Source organism: Prunus mume, linkage group LG1 (assembly GCF_029339155.1).
Source record: "Prunus mume cultivar Tortuosa linkage group LG1, ASM2933915v1, whole genome shotgun sequence".
In the NCBI taxonomy this organism is placed as follows: Eukaryota; Viridiplantae; Streptophyta; class Magnoliopsida; order Rosales; family Rosaceae; genus Prunus; species Prunus mume.
The window spans coordinates 22,276,125-22,292,144 of record NC_142698.1 but is presented as its reverse complement, the minus strand read 5'-3'; the positions used below and the strand labels follow the sequence as shown (position 1 = coordinate 22,292,144).

The following is a 16,020-nucleotide window of genomic DNA, read 5'->3' as shown; positions in this document are numbered from 1 at the left end:
GTATACTTCGCTGTGTTTGTGCTGTTGGGCAGTGAAAAACATGTCCACATTGACATGCGATATTTGAAGTTGGCGGAAGACCTTGAAGATTTTGGGAAATATCCATGGGGTGCTGTGTCTTATGCGAAGACAAATCGTCACTTCTTTGAGGGCACTGTGTGCAGATTACAGTGAGTGAAAGGGCCCAAAAAGCTTCGAAAACAAACAAATCTAAAAGCAAGTATAGACAACGGCAATTGGTAGACCAAGAGAGTACCACCTGAAGGGTTTTGCCTTTGCACTTCAGGTGAGCACATTTCGATTCCTGTTGAAGTTAAATATCATTTGTTTACAGTAATGGGTTCTAAAACAGTAATGGGGGAGAGAGAGAGAGAGAGAGAGAGAGAGAGAGAGAGAGAGAGAGAGAGAGTTGAGAGCTGCATTGGAGGAGCAAAAACATCATTTGTTCATGTTTATTTTCTGTAATTATTACTTATTTGGGGGATTCATTGGTTTAGTTGTTGAAGGATGAAGACGAATAAAAGGAACTCATGTCCACTTTATTGTTTTTTGACAGATTCTTTTGACTAATGATATTCATGTTTGTGTGTGTGTGTTGGTAGATATTTTGTGTGAGAGAGACAGAGAGAGCGAGAGAGAGAGAGAGAGAGCAAATTGGGTGGCTGTTCTGGCCGGCTATGGTATTTAAAAAATGAATTCTACAAACAAATAAAATAATTTGCAAAGTTAAAAAATTGATGGGAAAGGGGAGAAACATTCAAGGGAGGGGGTCAGGGGTAGAAGGGAATTCAAGAATAGAAAATGGACAGAAGGTTTTATTTTATTTAATTAGTAATATTATTCTGTTTTTGCTGAATATTTTATCATTAATATTGATGATGAGCCCCGTGTTTTTCTATCAACAACCCTAAGTTAACACTAATTACCTCATTATAGAAATAAGTTGTCAGAAAAACAAGTTTACATTTTCACTCCTTTATGTAAGTGGGGGATATTGGATATTAGGAAATAATCTTTTTTCCTGATTTGTGTTGAATGCTCTTAGTGTTGAAATATAATCCTGTTCTGCCTGATTTCTGAAATATAATCACTGATTTACATTGAAATATAATCTTCTGCCCGATTTGCTTTGAAATATAATCACATTACTGATTTCATTTGAAATATAATCCTGTTTGAAATAATCTGCTTTGATTTATGTTGAAATATAATCTTGTTCTGATTTCTTGAAATATAATCTGTGCCTGATTTCTTAGAGCAGAAGTCATTTTCTATTTTCTGTTCTGTCTATTTTAAATGATGTAATGAGAACCATTAGATCATAGTCTAGGTGGATTCAGTAGCTTAGATTTGGTATGACACGTGTAAGCACCTAATAGGGTGACAGTTGTAATTCTGTTAGAAGAGAATCACATTTCTCTCTCTGTCAGACACACTATGTAAGCTGCAGATTGTAAGAATTCAATACAACAGTGCCTTCCTCATTTCTCTTCATTGTCTGTAGCTAAAATCTCCAGAAAATACATCTCTTCCTAATCTGAAAATACATATACAAACTGAGAATTCTAACAGACTAATGACTAATGTGGCCCGAACCACTTTTAGCCTCTGCATCTCTAGATGGCTGTATTTCTTTTAACTTTTGTCAATCATACGGCAAGGTTTAGACTGCAATTAATACATGCTAATTATTTATCTTTATTGTATTCTTGGCTTTTCATTCCCTATTTAAGGTTATAGCATGTGATCTCTAAGGCTTTTCTTCCTCATACCAGATTTGGGCTTACGAGGTATTTCCAGCGTTGGCTGCACTACATTTGGTGGTGCACGAACATAATGCCTACATCCCTCGTATACTACATTGGAGGAGCAACACTTGGCCGCGTTTTTTTGAGCTAATGAGCCAAGTATTCGAGAACCGTGAGGTTAGTTCAGTTTGTAATGATAATCTTAGGCATATGAAAATCTAATATAATCAGTTTCTGATATGTCTATTGTCTGCGTAAATTGCAGGTTGATGTGCAACTTATTCGGCCATCTGTAATTGAGAAGCGGCAGCCGTATTGGACTTGGGGTGACAGTGTTGACAACAGAAGAACTTGTTCATTGTTTGGCGATGACGCGAACACAAAACCAACACGTCTGCCTCAGTAGAAGAAAAAGATGAGGACATTGAAGAAACTGCAAGCCTTCCGTCGTCTTCTAAGGCAAGCATTACCTATTTTCCAAGATATATGTCATAATACAATAGGAAATTAGCTGTTGTTTTGTTCGGATATATTTTATTCCAATATTGTAACACTTGCATTCCAACTGAATGCAGGGTCAAATGGCGTCCACTGAGTTACGCACTTTGAAGCGTGACTTTCAAAGGATGAAGGATGACTTCGCCAAAGTTTCCAGTTCAAATCGAGCCCTTCGCAACAGAGTGGCTGAGTTGGAAGAAACTGTACGGAATGAGTCATCCAAAGTTGAAAGAAATAACAAGTGTGTCGAGGATTTCCGCAACACACTTGCTGCAATGGAGCATTATTTTAAGGTGGAGATAGAGCAGCTGCGAAAACAAGATGGTGGGGTGAAAGAAGCTTGGGAAGGACGTGAGGACCTGGGTACTCCTCGTATGAAGGAAGGAGGCGACAATGACTTGTCGCCATTACATGACAATGTCAGTCCGCCTACAAAACCGGCAGCAATGGAAACACAAGTCCCCAGTGATGGGCCGAACCTTCCGCAGCCATGGTCACTCTAGTTCCTGACTTACAAGTGCATGAAGCAGCTGCGCATGCACAATCCGAGAAGCTGCCGACCCCGGAAGATGTGGCCGGGTGTGACGAAATCTGCCAAAGACTTATGTTTTGTTAGAAGATTGGAAAAGAGCTGACAGTGTGCCATCGGCAGCTCCGATGAATCCTCCAAGTATACCTACAATTAGTATGGCTGCTGATGAAGAAGGTAGTTTAAGTGTTGAAAAAAAAGAAGTGGAAGGTAAAGGGTGTAGACAGAAGCGCCCGGCCCAGACATTGTTAAGTCCATTTACTGATCCTTTGAGGAAGAAGAGGACAATGACTGTGTCGGATGCGCCTGCAACCCCGCCATCTTTTGATCCATCAAAACCGCTGCCCATTGAAGATGTGAAGGCAGTAATAGAATTTTGCACTGCGTGGAAAAATGATATCAGGTTCGGATTCTTGACCTTCGAAATCCAATCCAAGCCGTATTAATATGCATCTGAATATTTGTCATTACCGAAGTCGAATGATGAGATCAGTCCCAAACGTAACGGTTGCAAGTTTGCCTTTTGTAGTGTGCAGGTGCAGCTTGAAGCATTTTCCGTGGGCGCTGATTTTTTCTATAAACTCATCGATGAAACGGCATGGATTAGCTCAAGGGTAAAAATACACACATCTCTTCTTTTTTATGATAATTCAATTGTTTTCTCTCCTTTTGTAAGTGTACAATTGTCTGAAAATGTGCTCATATTATATGTCAACTTTCAGCACCTGGAAATGGCAACCTTTCTTATCCGCAAACGGCAACTCTCTCATCCGTTGCTATTTGGAACCGACTGGACAACGGCAGATTATGCCTTGCAGGTACACTTTTTACCATGTTACATTCACTGCTTCATTTGCTTTTGGTTGTCATTGTGTAATATGGTTTCATTTCAACGTCTGCAGCAATTCCTAGAGCCGTTAAAAGCGAGTGGCAAGACACGTGGATCGAAGAAGGCAGTGCGTCCAACACCAGATGACCTTCACCAACAAGCTGAAGAATGTACATCACTTTGTGAATGGTACGTGGCAACACGGCTATGCCCAATCTTGGAAAAAAGTCCGCAAAGTCTATTTTCCATATAATCTTCGAGAGTCCCATTGGGTTGCAATCGAAATTGATTTCGTCCGACAAACTGCAACTGTATGACTCCTATGTTGAATATACCAAACCTTGGTGGTTACACTTCGCAATCTGTTAGCGATACGCTTGCACGCGTGCTCTACAATATGAAGTTTTATGAAGAATCAGAGGTTGAAGAGGTGAAGCAAAAGGGGCTGCAGATGTCGAGCTTTACGCCATTCTCAGTTTGCATCATTGGAGGTGTGCCACAACAACGAGATGGGTAAGAATTGTGAATGTAGTTCATTTTAGTTAATTTTTTCAAATTTTTATATAAATGCAGTTGTCATTTTCCAACTTATTGGCCTCACAGTACGTCTTGCGGAATCATGACCGTTCAATTCATCGAGCATCTCAGTGCTGGGCTTTCGGTGCATAAAATTGACCCGTCGAAGATCAAATATTACCGACTGAAGCTTGCAATAGAGGGTTTAAGGGGGGAGGCATATTTATGAGGTCAATTTCTTAATGTTTGTCAATTGACCTCAGTGACGACTTATGACTGGTTAATTCACTTTGCTCATTATTTATGTTAGGAACTCCTTTGTATGAAGATGTAGACGTGGAAGCTTTGCTGGCCCTACTTTCGCTTGTAATCCTACCTTTTTGCCATAGCTAGTTGGTTTTGTTAGTATTGCGAGGTGTAATATTGTACAATCTAGAAGCAGTGGCTAATTGCCTTACATGGCACACACACTGTTTCGATTTTGAAGGTTAACTATTTTGGACACCTCCATATGTAAATATTGTTGCTGTTTATGGATGCTTTTGTAGTTGCTCTTTATGGATGCTTTTGTAGTTGCTCTTTATGGATGCTGTTATAGTTGGTGTTAATGGATGCTTTTATAGTTGCTGGTTTTGGATGCTTTTTTTAGTTCCTGTGTATGGATGCTTAAGAATGGTTCATTCTCTGACTTGATCGTAATACTTCCGCAGTTTTCTTACTTTTTACTCTGCGTTGCTAGTGGAACTCGCAAAACATGGAAATTGTGTGTTATTTGTGTATGCGTTTTAAATTGTTGTTATGCATTTTGTCCACTAGGGTTTTTATGAGTTAGTTTATTTATGTAGGAGCTTATGTCTTGTTGCTGAAAAAATGTATGGATTTGTGTTTATTCCTGTTTTGCTTGCTCATTCATTATGAGCTACAGAACCAACCTGTATTCAGCTTGCATTGGCATAAGAAAACATGAGGGGTATTTGCTTTCAAGTGTGTGATGTGGCATATGATCACAATATACTTCTCATATGGTGGCAATATACATGCAATATGTATGCAATACCAATACAATATAAAGCAATATACATACAAAATGTATACAATACGAAGGCAATATTAAGCAATATACATACAATATGTATACAATACCAAGGCAATATTAAGCAATATACACGCAATATAACAGCAATATGAAGTCAATCTACATAGAATACACACACATCAAAAAGTACGACTACATTTGATAGATGCAAACCAAATCGCCTCCGAACCTTAACAATCCTATTCCGCGAAGGAAAAACGAAGGCACCAAAACATCCATGTACTCGGGTGAGATGAACTGCAGCAGCACTTACCCTTACTACAGGTCCATGAAAAGATCAATGTCTTTGTGCTTTCTCCTCGCTGCATGCACGAGGCTATGATGAGCCATTCCCTCAGCACCCATATTCAACACCTGCCAGGACACCAGGTACATCAATTTCACTCCAATTGTAGTCTGGTGAAATGACCGACGCATAATCTCGAAACATTTCGAAGCCGTTGTTGAAACATTCAACCATTTCATGGTTAAATTCTTCAGATTTGGTGAATTTTTCGACGGCATTTTTCTTTATCTCTTCCAATTTCAACTTCAACGACTCTAACTCTTTGCTCCGACTGTTTGCTTTTAAAGTTTGCTTCACTTCTCGAGCATATGCTTTGTTCAGCTTGTTGGCCAAATTTCCCATAACTTGGCCATGAATATCACATTTAGTCTCCCACCAATCTGTTGCCTTAGACAAATATTGGAGGTCGTGCTTGACGGCTGAGATTTTGTCAAGCGGATCACTTGCTCTCAGCCTCACTTCCAGATGAAGTGGGATCATGATTGGGAGTCGGAGGTGGAGATGGGAATGGCACATGCCATGGCTGGTCCCCCGGGTAACTGCCATGCTCGTTTGGAGGGCGTACATCCGACATCTTGAACTATTGATGGGGACAATTCACACCTGGCGACTGAATGTTTGCATTTGAGTACGACTCATTACCTTTCTGAGGTTGAAGAAGTTGGCTAAGTTGCAATTATTGATAGGAAGGTTGAGTTATATGTAGGAATTGATATGAAGTACATTCGGTATGTAGGTGGTGCATTCAATTGATGGGATTGCAAAGTAGACCATTAACTCGTTGGGTGTAATTCACAGCAGTAGAGCATTACATTAACAACAATAAAAGGACACTTCAAAAATTGGGTCATTGGAAACTAAAGACCCTTCGAAAATTGGAAAATTGGAAATTGAACAAAAGGAAACTTGGAAAATAGGAAAAAGGCAAAAAAGGAAACTCTGAAAACATGAAAATTCGAAAAATCGATATAGGAAATAGGAAAAAAGGACACTTGGAAAATAGGCAAATTCGCAAATTGGAAAATTTAAAATTGGATAATTGGACTATTGGACTATTGGATAACTGGATAATTGGAAATTAGGAAATAAGGCAACTTTGAAAATAGCAAAATTGGAAATCGAACAAAAGGAAAGTTAGCAAATTGGAAAATTGGAAATAGGAAAAAAAGGAAACTTAGCAAATAGGGCAATTGGAAAAAAGCAAATTGGATCATTGGACAAAAACAGAAAATTGGATAAATGGAAATAGGAAACAGGGACACGTGGAAAATAGGTAAATTGGAAACGAATTGAAATTGTGGAAATGGGAAATAAAACAATTACCATATTGGACAATTGTATTTACTTTCTCAATTAGGCAAAGTAGGCAACTTATTTTAATTACATAATGGGAAAATAGGAACATTGAAAAGATTGGAAAGCTGGAAATAGTATAAAAGGAAACTTGGGAAATTGCAAAATACGAAAATGGGAAATAGGAAAAATAGGCACAAATAATGAAAAATTGGATGACACATGGAAAATAGGAAAATATGAAAAATGGAAACATGGAAACGAATTGAGATTGCTGAAATGAGAAATAAGACAATAACCATATTGGTCAATTTGAATGAGTTGGTCAATTAGCCAAATAGGCAAATCCCTTATTTGAATTACATAATGGGAAAATTACCAAGTTCGGAACATCCAAAATAGAAATATATTAGAAAAAGTCATACAGTGAACTGGGTAATAACTCCCGCCCAATACTATCCCGCCTAAGACTCCCGCCAATCCCTCCCGCCAATTACTCCCCCTCATTCCTCCCGCCAATTACTCCCCCTCATTCCTCCCGCCAATAACTCTCTCAGTTACTCCAGGTCATTAAAGGCTGCCTATATTAATCAACCTAGCTGTTTGAAATGAACACTTCCATCACATTAACTGCAGCCATTACCTTCCCCACGGATTTCCCTCCCATCGCATTTAGACCCCTTTATTTCCAATTCAGTCGTACACCAGCCTACAATAAATATCGAAGACCATGGACCATAACCTCACACCAAACCAAACGATTTCAATTACTGAAGGAGGGAAGAGTGAAACAGAAGGCAAGTCACCCAATTCACTCACTGCAGACTTGGTCCATGGCATGCAGCAATGTCGAGGCAATACAATGTTTTGGAAAAATCTCCATGCATATAGTTTCAAAAATTGTGGAGGGCCAAGCTAGATGGGGTGTCATAAAAAACCGCACAATTCGCTCTCGTTATCATGCCCGCATGCATCTCCTACATATAAAGGCAATTAAAGGAAAAATTGAAATTGCCCCTGCCACTGCAATTATGGTATTCAAGGAATCAGAAGAAATGGCCAAGTTGAAGCAACAAGACGTGGAAAGCGGATTCGAACTATTTCGTAAGTTTGCAAAAATAGTGGATCCGGCAGGAAATCGGGACAACATGATGTGGCGGGGTCATGAATTTCATGGGTCGTGGTCGCCGCAGTTGAAGAGTATGCAACTTCAAATTTGTCAATAGCAGGGAAATGGAACTATGAGGTCGCCTCTTTTTGTATTATGTAACGATGGGGTGGCCTGTTGTTGTATTATGTTTTTTTGGTCGAATGTTGTTGTATTATGTAAGTTTGGAAATAGTATTTTATGGAATGATGATGCCTCTTTTTGTTTTTGTGCGTATACAGATTTATCGGTGTCCAGTTGAGTGGCGATATAGCAGCAATAACTATACAATAAACATGCGTATAATGGCAATATTATGTCAATAAGAGTGCAATAGAGTAGTGATAGGGTTACAATATGATCATATTACAGTACGTAGTCATCAGAATGTTTTTAAATTATTTGGTCCAAAAAAATACAAAAATACAAAAAATAAAAGTAATTACAACCTGGAAAAAGGATGAATTATACATCCCTTAAAATTCTGCCCGGCGACGAACTCCTCCACCCCGCGGTCTTTCCACTGCCCGGCCACGAACTCCTCCACTCGCCATGCGGTCTTCCAGCCTGCCACGAACTCCTCCACTGCCCTGCCTATTCATCACACCCGCCGCATATTCATCACACCCTTGCAGCCTTCCACCGCCTGCAGCCTTCCAATTCAGGCCGCCATTCGAGTGTGAGGCCGCATCTTGTATGCCCAACTTTTTCGGTCATGCCCAAAAAACCTTGGCGCAACCCGAGTTTCCAGCCCTTTCGAACAAAACCATTGATTTTAGAAGTCGCTCACCTGACCGTATTCTCCTCGTACAATCCAATATCCCGTGCCCGGATTAGGTGGGTTTCCACCACCCCCAAACAATTACAGACCTTCAAAATGAACTCTATATATATAATGCATGCCTTGTAGCACCATCACATCCCCTAAATTACAGAAACATGACACCCCAAAACCTCATGCTCCTTCCTCTTTCAACCCCTAAATTATCCATTGGACATGAGCAATGTATTGGGGTTAACATTCGTAATGCTCCTTCAACAACGATATGTAGTCAAACACATAGGACATTTCACCTTGTATTTGGCCCACATGTGGCCTATGCATCGGCCGAATTTGTAATCACAACAGAAGGTATAGTCGAGTATCACAGTAACTGTGTCATAAAGGAATTCAAACAACTTGAATGTTTTGGATCCATTTGGAATTACATTCCAGGCCCTTTAATTTCGCACTCAAATTTTAATAGCAATATGGAAGCAATACCAGTGCAATATATGTACAATAGAATGGCAATCTGACGCAAATACAGATGTCAGAGCAAAACCCACATTATGCAAATGTAAAAGAATTCCCATTGAACATAACACGAAACCCACCACAAATAAAAGTAAAGTTGACATGACCTACCAAAGCAACAGAAATCATATTGTCTAAGATACATTGCGCACTGGAATAGTGTTTTTACAGGTGCTTTTATTGTGGCCTGCGGAACCACACCTTGAGCACTTTCTTCTAATGGTGCCCTCTCCTTGCGAGGGAATTCTTATCTTCTTTCGTCTGCCTGGCATGACCCTTGCAATGGGAGGCAGACAACTCGACTTCGAACATCTTCAGGAATATCCCACATTCCGTGAGGCTGTATCGGGTAGATGCTATCCGAATAAGCATCCATCCAGGTTTTTCGAGTGTAATACCGAGAAGCCTTTGAGTATACATTTACTTTCAAGAAGCGGCAAACTGCAACTACATGCTTGCAAGGAAGCTGCTCAAGCTGAAACTTTCTACAACTGCAAGTGTTGTTCGTCAAATCTACGAGGCCATCCATATGACCGTCCAAAACATGAAACTGTGCATTATTCAGTTTAACCACATTCATCCTTGCAGCATCCTCCAACCTGTTCCTCAACTTCTTCTCTCCAAAATTGGGGCACAATGTTGTTGTGCACTTCAAAGCCAACTCACGACGTTCGGTGAACCATTTGACAAGGAGATTCATAATTTCCCCTATCAAATGAACCACTGGCAGCGTCCTTGCAAACCTAAGGACTGAGTTGATTGACTCCAATATTTGTTGTCATTACATTGTAGCGGCGTCCATCCATGTGAGCTCTAGACCACTTATGTAACCCTGCCTCTTCAAGATATTGAGCAACATGTTCCTTTCGCTTGATCTTGCGAAAATGACAATCAAATTCAGCAATGGAATAAGATTTCGCACCGCTCAAAGTGCATAAGTATTGATCACGCTTTTCAACTTGCAAGTGCGTTTCATGTTCCCCTTCATATGATAAAAGCATATGCCATGTTGCGCAGTTGGAAAAACTTTGTTCCACACATTCTGTATGCTAACATTTCGATCAGAAATAATAACAAGATTGGGACACTCACCAATGGCTTCATGAAGTTTAGTGAAAAACCAATGCCATGATGCATCCGTCTCCAAATCCCCGATCCCAAAAGCAAGAGGATATATATTTCGATTACCATCGAATGCATTTGCTACAAACATAACACCCTTGTACTTGGATTTTAAATGAGTGGCATCCACAGCTATCACTGGGCGCATGGAAGAACAAAACCCTCTAATACATGCGCCAACCGCCATAAATAAATACACAAAGTGATTGTTCTCATCAGTTTGGATGTGTGTTTTTGTGCCGGGATTCATACGCTCCAATTCATAGCAATAAGCTGGAAGAATATAATATGCCTCCTCCGCTGATCCTCTAATGGACAATAGAGCTAACTCCCTTGCTTTCCAAGCTTTCGAATAATGGATTCTCAAACCAAAGTTGTGTTTCACATCTCTCATAATGTCACTTGGTGTGTATATTGTCCGAGAATCCTTCAACTTCCTTTTACATGAAGTGGCTACAAGTGCTGCGGTTGCTTGACGATGGTTGTCACTTATGAACCTCAAATCACATTCATGGACAGTTGTACACCTCACAATCATGAAGCTGTATTCTCCAAATCTCGATGCTCGGACCCGCCATGGGCATGGACGTTGACAACAAACCACAAGCAACCTCTTTGTGCAGGAGAATTGCACCTTAAATTCGAAATGGCCTCTTATTGCCGTCAACTGTAACTCCGTCAACAATGCTTTCTTACTAGAGAAAATTTGCCCCACTGTAATTTTCGGATTCCAATCACTTCGCGAACACCCGCTATCCAAATATGCTTCCCCATCATTTACACCGGCTTCATTGTACCGGTTCTGTTCACCTATTTGATTCCAATAATGTTCACGAATGGGTTCAGATTCTCCTCCTAAACGCATTATTGGCAGTTGGGCAGATGTGTTCAAGCAGCCCAAAATAGGAGGGGCAGAGTACACTGACACTTCATTTCTTTCAGTACCATTATCACCACCATGCATGTCCTCCACCTCGCTAAAATCAATCATATCCATAAAATCTGTCCCTACTTCACCTCCCACATCATTGCCATTTGTATTATTCCAACTTACTTCATTGCTTTCAACAATGGCAACTGAAGAACGACCCATCCGACTACTATTTGTCGTGATATGCATACTATCAACTACATCATTTCTGAGTCCTTTATCTTCTATACTCACGAGTAAGGGAGCTAGTTTTGAAGGTGTTACCTCAGAATTGTACTTCATAAAAAAATTGACATCATCATCATCCTCAATCTTTATGTGCTTCCACTCATTCGAGGCCACCAAAACTGAGAATTTTAAGCAAACCTTGTCTTCCCTGCTGTTTGTATTGCCAATCTGATGCACACGGTCCAACAGTTCAGCAAATTTGATGGTCCGTGGAACTATTAAGCCTTTTGAGTCACCCTTCGTATTTGCACATCTTCTTCGAGGTGACCCATTTTCCATTGTAGCACACGAGAATAACAATTGTCTCCATGTCTGACCATGACAAAACAACAGTTCATTAACACAATATAACAACAATATAACAGCAATATAACAGCAATATAACAGCAATATAACCACAATAACCATACAATATAACAGCAATATAACTACAATAACCATACAATATAACAGCAATATAACAGCAATATAACAGCAATATAACCACAATAACCATACAATATAACAGCAATATAACTACAATAACCATACAATATAACAGCAATATAACAGAATATAACAGAATAGAACGACAATACGACAAGTAAAATAAGAGGAACACTGGTGTAACACATCAGAATCACACTATACAGATCTACTACATCAAATGGAAAATCCCAACTTTCAAGATTCACATATCCACACCAATCTAAGTGCAATTGGTACAAACCCAGATGAATGAGCATGGATATTCAACAAAACCTAACCCAAAGCAATTAAAGCCAAAACCAATTTCACACAGACCCAAACAATCAAAATGTAACCCATTTCACATAATCCCACTGATATTAAAAGAAAATAACCATCAACCTTACCTTTTCGAGGTCGGCAATCCACTCTGCTTCACGGTTGCAACCACTATTCAGAAGACATACCTAAAGGGAGGGGTTCGCGATTCCAAACAGAGAGCAAGACCGAATATGGGGAGAAAGAGACATAACGAAGCTAGAGAGAGAAAGAGCTGCGGTATGAGAAAGAGAGCAAAGACAAAGACAGAGAGTTGTGCTACAGAGAGAGAGAGCCAAGAGAGAGAGAGCTGCGATAGACCTATAGCAAAGAGAAACAGAGCTGTGCCACAGAGAGAGAGAGAGCGAGAGAGAGACAGAGCTGAGAGAGACCAAAAGTTATGAACTTGCAATAAGTGGTCAATAATGTTATATTTATAGGTGATAGTTTTACAAAAATTGGGAATGGGTGGTATTTTTAGTTAATATTAACAAAGGGGTGGTAGTGAGGGTCATTTCCCTATATTTAAAGAGTATAGCCGCTCGGCTATACTCTTAAAATATTCGGATGTATTAACATTTAAAATATATTCGAATATTCGACTTAGTCTAGCCATCTGATAGTATAGCCGCGCGGCTATATTGTTTAAATACAATATAATTTTTAATAGTATAGCCGCGCGGCTATATTGTTTAAATACAATATAATTTTTAATAGTATAGCCGTTCGGCTATACTGTTTAAAATATATTGAAATATTTAAACAGTATAGCCGGTCGGCTATACTCTTAAAACATATATTCTATTATTTAAAACGTATAGCCACGCGGCGATACTTTTTAAAATTTGGCTATATATTAGAATATATTAAAATAGTTTTTGAAATATATTCGAATATTGCTATACCTTTGAAAACACTACTTGTTGACAATTCTTTGCCTTGAATCTGGCTGCAGTCGGCTCTTCCATCTCCAGAAGGGCTCATTGAGGGCTCTCCATTTGTAGAAGGGCTGTCATAATATCTCGTCTGCGTCAATGGAGGGTTCTCCATCTTCAGAGGGGCTCTCATCATCATCATCGTCAGTGTACATCTCGCCTGTGTCCATTGAGTGCTCTCCAATTTCAGAAGCGCCATGCTGATTGAGTGTTCTCTTCCATCAACTCTAACCAGCAAAGCAACAAAACTTAAATTACAAAAAAAGCAATCAAAGTTAAGATTTTGCACAGCTTAAACCTTCCTTTTCAATTCAAATGTTTAATTTAAGAAATTTCTCCATTGACTAACATGAAAGTTAAGATTTTGACATATTGATTGGAGATGCTAGAGCATCTTCAAGGGACTAAATAAGGTACCAACCAAAGATTTAAAAAAAGGTACCAACCAAAGATTTTGACATATCAGCCTCTATCGATTCTTTCATAGAAAATCTGTAAATAAGGTACCAACCAAAGATTTTAAAAACACCAAGCAGGGACTAAATAAGAAATATACAAAATATAATTAAAATTGAACATTAATTAAATGGCAACATACCTGCTGCTGCAATTCGCTAGGCTATACTCTTTAAATATATTCGATAGTTAAACACGGCTATACCAATTAAATATTTGAACATATTTAAAATAGTATAGCTGCCCGGCGATACTATTTAGTATAGCCGACCGGCTATACGCTTTAAAATATTTTCAAATATTAGTTTAGCCGCCCGGCTATAATGTAAACATAAAATATTCGAAATTTCTTAAATTAAAAGTTTGAATTGATCATTACAGCTGATGGAAGAGAACCCTCAATTTACAAGCAGAGCGCTTCTTAAAATGGCGATCACTTAATGGACACAGGTCCTCGTCAATATGATCACAAGGAAGCAAGCAGTGGATGTTCTAGTGGGTGTGTGGGGGCTTTTTAACATCCTCGCTGAAGATGTTAATGTCTATATGCGATTATGAAAAAGCATTACCTTCTGACAAAAAAAAGAATTCTTGCTTGAATTTTTTAAAAAAAATTTCTAAATTTTTAATACTTTTTTATAGTTCCAAAAGTAAACTTTTTATTCTTTTTATTTTTTATTTTCTGGAAAAATGAAAAATTTATCCTCAAAAAGTGACAATATGCAGATGACGTGACATCTTTTATATGATTATATATAGTTTTGGTATAGTTTATCATTAATTTCTTTGTACGCGCTTCCACGCTTGAGATAAGCTTTTTTTAAAAAAATTTAAATTTATTTTAGAATAAAATAAAATAATAAGTAGTTGTATTCCATAAAAATATAATTTATTATCTAATTTTTCTTTTTATTTTAATTTTTTATTATAAAAAAATATAAATTTATCATATTATTCTTATTTAATTAATATTTCACGTTCTCGTATATATAAAAGATATAGAACTTGGAATCGGATGCAAGTCTGCGTAAATCGACGGCAAGTCTTCTTTTTGAATTTTGAGCACAACGAGATAGTGAAATGAGGGAAACTTCCTGCAACTTAAGTGGGTAAGCGACAGTGTTCTTCATCTTCAAGTTGCCAAACCTTTCTCACTCTGCCAAAAGGTAAGAACTCTAAGCTTAGTTCATTTCATTATCTAATTGTTAGGTTGATTTGTTCCTGATGTTAGATCGTACCCTTTAGTATATAGGAGCAGGATAGTGATAGTTTCTGGTTTCCGATCTTTTGCAGTTCAAGTTTTGTTTGAGGGTGGTGTGTTCTGTTGGTTAGAGCTGATGGATACTGATAATGAGAAGTCTCGGCCTCCTCAAGGTGGTTCAAGCGAACCCTCAATGGACACAGACAAGATGTACGCTGATGATAATGAGAGCCCTTCAGAAGATGAAGATGGAGAGCCCTCAATGAGCCCTTCTGAAGATGAAGATGGAGAGCCCTCAATGAGCCCTTCTGAAGATGAAGATGGAGAGCCCTCAATGAGCCCTTCTGGATTTGGATTGCCCTCAATGAACCCTTCTGGAGATGGAGAGCCCTCAATGAGCCCTTCTGGAGATGGAGATCCCTCAATAGGCACAGGCTATTGGAGGAATCAATTGCAGCCAGCTTCGAGGCAAAGAATTGTCAACAAGATGTATGTCTAAAGAAAGAAAGAAAAGCTAGTAATCTAGTCCTCATATATGTTTACTTACATGAAACCAGGATGCGCTTTCATGTATTCATACAGAAATGACTGCATATATCAAAGCTAACATTCTTGAAGGATATATAACCCCTTTTGTGCGAATTTATTTATTCATCCTGAATTCAGTTTTGTTGTTAAGAACTCTACCACCATGCCATGCTTTGATATGGTCAATAAATTTTATTGATTCTGTTGCATGTAAAGAATGGAGACATTGAAGAGGCATTTCGCTTTCTCTGGTCAAGAGGGATTACAGGAGCTCAAGAAAATTGCTGTAAGGTTTGAGGAAAAGATTTATGCTGCTGCCACAAGCCAGGTACTTCAATAACTCTTGGGTCCAAATTTTTCTTAGTATATGACAAGTAACTCTACTTAGATATGTACTGATCTGTACATATGTTATTTCTTAATAAACATGGTCTGTGTTTCAGCTTTCTTTGTATTTTGGATAGCAATGTAGTCTAAGTTTAGCATGGGTGTCTTTTTACAGTCAGATTACCTACGGAAGATTAGTCGGAAGATGCTAACAATGGAGGCCAAGTCTCAGACCACAATGGCCAATTCTTTACAGTACAACTCTAATGGTAATAGGATACTACTGCC

At 38.8% G+C, this 16,020-nt stretch overlaps 2 protein-coding genes, 1 long non-coding RNA gene and 2 pseudogenes across 3 annotated transcripts in view; 3 read left to right on the top strand and 2 right to left on the bottom strand.

Annotated features, from left to right (window-relative positions):
* Positions 1-2,418: 2,418 nt before the first annotated feature.
* On the top strand, positions 2,419-3,857 carry LOC148921319 (uncharacterized). Its single transcript, XM_089048611.1, has 4 exons — positions 2,419-3,178; positions 3,305-3,389; positions 3,498-3,593; positions 3,678-3,857. The coding sequence occupies exons 1-4, from the start codon at positions 2,904-2,906 to the stop codon at positions 3,855-3,857; spliced, it is 636 nt and encodes a 211-aa protein (XP_088904737.1). The 5' UTR covers positions 2,419-2,903.
* Positions 3,858-3,973: 116 nt separating this feature from the next.
* Positions 3,974-4,661, top strand: LOC148921318 (uncharacterized). Its single transcript, XR_016123219.1, has 3 exons — positions 3,974-4,117; positions 4,208-4,350; positions 4,431-4,661. It is a non-coding gene; the product is annotated as an uncharacterized LOC148921318 (long non-coding RNA).
* An 813-nt stretch (positions 4,662-5,474) lies between these two features.
* LOC148921317 (uncharacterized) lies at positions 5,475-6,076 on the bottom strand (annotated as a pseudogene).
* A 3,196-nt stretch (positions 6,077-9,272) lies between these two features.
* On the bottom strand, positions 9,273-11,830 carry LOC103330684 (uncharacterized; annotated as a pseudogene).
* Positions 11,831-14,696: 2,866 nt separating this feature from the next.
* Positions 14,697-16,020, top strand: part of LOC103318924 (mediator of RNA polymerase II transcription subunit 15a) — a 28,203-nt gene continuing 26,879 nt past the window's right edge. Inside the window, exons 1-4 of the mRNA XM_089045532.1 lie at positions 14,697-14,842; positions 14,970-15,366; positions 15,622-15,733; positions 15,908-16,001. Of these exons, the coding sequence (XP_088901658.1) occupies positions 15,014-15,366; positions 15,622-15,733; positions 15,908-16,001 (559 nt within the window). The 5' untranslated portion in view covers positions 14,697-14,842; positions 14,970-15,013. The remainder of the gene's footprint in view (positions 14,843-14,969; positions 15,367-15,621; positions 15,734-15,907; positions 16,002-16,020) is intronic.

Coding starts and splice junctions, on each gene's coding strand:
- LOC148921319 (XM_089048611.1), top strand. CDS start 2,904: ATGAATCCTCCAAGTATACCTACAATTAGTATGGCTGCTGATGAAGAA. Junction 3,390..3,497: donor CGGCATGGATTAGCTCAAGG/GTAAAAATACAC, acceptor GTCAACTTTCAG/CACCTGGAAATGGCAACCTT. Junction 3,594..3,677: donor CGGCAGATTATGCCTTGCAG/GTACACTTTTTA, acceptor CAACGTCTGCAG/CAATTCCTAGAGCCGTTAAA.